Source organism: Cinclus cinclus, chromosome 2, assembly GCF_963662255.1.
Source record: "Cinclus cinclus chromosome 2, bCinCin1.1, whole genome shotgun sequence".
In the NCBI taxonomy this organism is placed as follows: Eukaryota; Metazoa; Chordata; class Aves; order Passeriformes; family Cinclidae; genus Cinclus; species Cinclus cinclus.
Genome location: NC_085047.1, coordinates 45,408,166 through 45,412,433, shown reverse-complemented (window position 1 = coordinate 45,412,433; position 4,268 = coordinate 45,408,166). Strand labels below are relative to the sequence as shown.

The 4,268-nt window shown below is 54.8% G+C and overlaps 1 protein-coding gene across 1 annotated transcript; it reads right to left on the bottom strand.

Moving 5' to 3' along the window:
- Positions 1 to 2,001: 2,001 nt before the first annotated feature.
- Positions 2,002 to 2,481, bottom strand: C2H11orf87 (chromosome 2 C11orf87 homolog). The gene has a single exon (XM_062514642.1). The coding sequence runs from the start codon at positions 2,479 to 2,481 to the stop codon at positions 2,002 to 2,004; it is 480 nt and encodes a 159-aa protein (XP_062370626.1).
- Positions 2,482 to 4,268: the final 1,787 nt, after the last annotated feature.

Below are 4,268 nucleotides of genomic sequence, written 5' to 3'. Positions count from 1 at the left end.
TGCTCACTGAACACTCCTCATTGTCCTAAATCTATTCCCTGCGGTGCCGCAGTTGCATAAGGAGGTTAAACACCAAAGTTCATGCATCCTTTATCAGGGGAAACAAAACAAAGCCAATTTTCTTGCCCAGCAACAACGAAGTACCCACTATCAGCAAGAGCCAACCCTTGGGACAGCGATGTGCAAACACCCCTTGATCAGTCAGCTCACCACACCAACCTCAGCGGGTGGAGCAGCTCCTTGGGCTCCCTGGTACAGCTCTTCCCTAAAACGATGGAGGCACGGATCCAAACTTAACAGCGATTTCCAATCACACCAGGAAAGATCAGGAAGTGAGAAATACTGCCCTGAAATCTCTGCATTTTGGGGGTATCACAGGAGTATGGAGGACTCCTGCGGCTCTCTTTCCTAGTTTTTAATTGGTTCATGACATTCACTCACAGATTACGGCTCCAGACCTCCTGGTCTGTGTGTCTGGATTTCTTTAGTCAGCCATCCTGGCAGACAGAACATGTCAGAGAAGAAATACAAAGGATACAGAATATTAAAAACTGTGGACTGTTACTGTATCCTCAAATCACTTCATATTATGAAGCAGAAAGAAAAAAAAAGAATATATCCCTCCGGATCACTTTTTCTTTGCTGCAATTTTTAGATGTTAGTTTGCACGGTAGAGGGCTGCCTCTGCTACAATACCACACTTTATGTTTCAAAGTTTGGATACGGCATGCTGTTAAGGCACCTTCAAGTAATGGTCATTGATTTAATCACTAAGCAAAGACGCATTTTCTGTAAACCACACTGCGTCCTCCAACACACACAGTACCAGCAGCCACTCACACCCACCATCCAGAGACAACAAAACTCTCTGTGCTCGCTGGGGATAAACTACACCACTGCTAAGCAGCCACTTCAAAAATAAGTAAGTATATGCCAGGGTTCAGGAGTAGACGTTTTGCACAACTGCATTATTTGTTTCCCAAGACAGGAAACACAATAAAATTAAATGTTGTCTGTACCTAATTGTCTACAAGATTAGGAGGGTTGAAAATATATATCAGCCTAAAAAAGTAGAAGTAAGATCTGTACTGCTGCAGAATTCCTTACTGGGAGACAAAGCTGTAAAGGCAGGCATTCAGTGCAGGGTGCCTGGTGCAGAGCTGTGTTGTTTCAGGACCAACAGGAGGTACAAAGACAACCTCCCCTGGAGGGGACAGGCAAGTTCCTGCACATTATCTCTCCTTTCCACACAGAACGCTACTGGGTTTGGGTTTTACGGTTCATGGCTTGGGAAAGGGGGTGCTTTTCACGATGAAGGGAGCTGATGGGAGAGGAAAGCTCAGGCACCACTCTGTGCAGACAGTTGACTCCATCCCCAAGCAGAGAGTGGGTCATTCCATGCTGCAGCTGGGGGCACAGGGCTGTGGGGTCAGAGGGTGCTTGCAGTTAAGCCCGGCTAGGAATGGCCATTTCTACACCAAGCAATATCCAAGTTCTGGAAAGGAGTGAGAAGGCAGGGAGGAGTGAGAGGGTCATAGATCCCAGCACAAAAGGACAGACCAGAGTGTACCATCAGTCTGCTCTGAGATGACAGAAGGGTGCCAAGGTACCCACCAGATCTGCCTCTCCCCCTACACCCCAACCCACACCATGTAACAATGACACAGGGTGCAGTGGGAATCCCAAGAGCGGTGGGAAACCCAATTATCCCTGCACATGGGGTGATAATGTCCAGAGAAAAGGGACCCCCTACCCCTGACCCTGTCGTGCAGGTGGACGACTTGATATTTAGTAGCTGTGTGCAGCTCCTTCTCCAGCCAAAAGACTCATCCTTTCCTCAGACAGTCAATGAGAAATGCAATGTGATCTGTCATGCGCTTGGATCATGGGCTTGTTCATTCATCTGAATTAGCAATGTTTTCTTCTTCTTCGGGGACTAGAATAATCACTCAGATATTTACAAAGATCAATCAGTGCCTTCGCGAGGTCTCCCCCAAACCATCATGACAAGATCACCGTCTGCAGGAGCCCCGCGCCAGCTGTGTCCAAACAAGCCTGTGCTTGCTGAGAGCTGGGGGCTGCCGAGGCGCTGGAGGAGCGCTGGATCTCCGAGTCCTGGGGGGGTCTTCCCAGTCGGCTGTCTCTTCCTTGGGGTGCCTCTCCCTGCACCACTGTCCCGGGGTGCTGGCTGCTGCTTTTGCTGCTGCGGGCACAGTGGTCCCGTTCGTACTCCTCCTGTGCCCTTTGCATTTTCCGCTTCTTCATCTTCCTCTTGTGGATGTGGAAGGTGGTGAGGGAGAGGAGGATCAGGCAGAGGATGAGGGTGATCAGGACAATTAAAACCAGCGTGGATGAGAAGGACTGAAAGAGTTGACCCACTTGCGTGATGCAGGTGCTGCTGGTATTTAAGGTGGCAGATGTCCTGTTCAGAAGACAAGGCGGCAGGGACAGTCTTAACTCTTTGGAGAGCTTGGCACTCATTGAGGAGGCTACGGAAGATGAGGATCTTCCTCCCCTCTCTGAAGACGTTTAAATTTCAGTCGGTGTCGGGCTGCTGGCGGGCGCTCGCTGGAAATGCCCGGGATGCTGCCGGCTCTCGCGCTCGCTCTTAAGTACCCGAGCAGCCTGCAAAGGGAGCCGGACACATCAGCGCCCCGAGGCACCCACCCTGGGCAGCTCCCCCCGCCCCAAACCCGGCTGCGGCAGCCTGCGCCCCGCGCGCCGCTACGGCCCCGCTCCGAGCTCGCTGCCGTGGGGAGGCGGAGGGGTGCCGGGACGGGGCACCGCGCCGCCACTCCGGCTTCGCAAATCCTCGGCACCCCGACTAGTTGCCGCGGGAAAGGAAGCGAGGGAGCGGCGGTCGGGTGCCAGAGCCCCGCGCCGCGGCGGCTCCGGGCTGCCGGAGCCGAGCGGGTCCTGCCCCTCCGTGCCGGTGCCGCTGCCCGCCCCGGAGCCCCCCGTTACCTGCACGGAGAGGGAGCGCCCGGGCGCCGCGGGCGCTGGGGGCTGCGGCAGCGCGGAGTGAGCGCAGGAGCGGAGCGGAGCCACCGCCGCTTCGGGGAGCGCCGCCCGCAGCTGCAGCCGCCCCGGCCGCTGACGTCAGGGGCCCGGCCCGCCGGCCGCCGCCCCGCACGGCCCCGCAGCACCGGCACCGCCACCGCCACCGCCACCGGCACCGCCACCGCCACCCGGGCCGCCACCGCACCCTCCGCGCCCTGCCGCACGCAGCTCCCGCTGCCACCCAGCCCCAGCCCTCCCTGCCCCCGCCCGCAGCCCCTTCCCTCAAACACCCGCACGTACCGCCATACGCACCGACTGCCGCCAGCCCCTTCGCCCCTCTCCCCAGCCACGCAGTCGCGCCGTGGCCAGAGCGCCCGCGCCGAGCCAGCCCGCGGCTGCCGTGTGCCCCACCCGCAAGCCACGTTCGCATCGTACCACGCCCGGGTGCCGAGCTCCCGCCGGTGCCGAAACCCCGTCCCTCCGCACAGCCAGCGCACCCGTCCTTGCCCGGGGAGGTTGGCGTGAAACTGTAGGAGCGAAGCAATGCCAGGGACTCTTGGTGGGAATATGTGTGAAAATTTTCCTTACCAAGGCTTTAGGGCAACGCAGGCGTTTTCGTCAAGAGCAGACAGGTATGAACTGCCCATTATTGCACTTAAGCCAAAAATCGGATGATTTCTAAGCATAAGAAAATCTGATATTTGAAAAGTACTTTCAGAAGTGCTAACAGGGCAGAAAAAATAATTACCATTAAGATGGAGCTCTTCCCATTTCCAAAAGGAACAAACTGATGTGGTAGTCTCTGGCAACATGGGACAAGATCTGATGGACAGGAGGTTCCTTCGCTCCCGTGTTGTGTGCTCTAGACTAACCCCGTGTGCTGAAAGAAGAGTTGCTATAAAGCTCTATTGTAAGTAACAGGACTTTAAGGAAAAACAGAAAGTATCCATCCTTTCTAGTGGCTAAAAAGCCTGGAGGAAAATCTGTCCAGGTTAAGCCATGGCGTGAGTTGGAAAAATCTTCAGTCGAGAGTAGAGATCCATTAGATCTGCTGACCCTGATAGCCAAGAACCTTTCACAGAGGTGGACAGAACCTGGCAAGCTGGGCATTTAAGCACTTTGCTGTTTCAGGGCAGATTTCTTATGCACTGTCTTTGTCTCTGATAAATAAATGCACCACAGCTTGTGAAATTTGGCCAGGCACTATTAACTCTGTGATTGTTCTGGAGAAAGATTCACACTGCATGGAATGAGCTACATTCAAGATG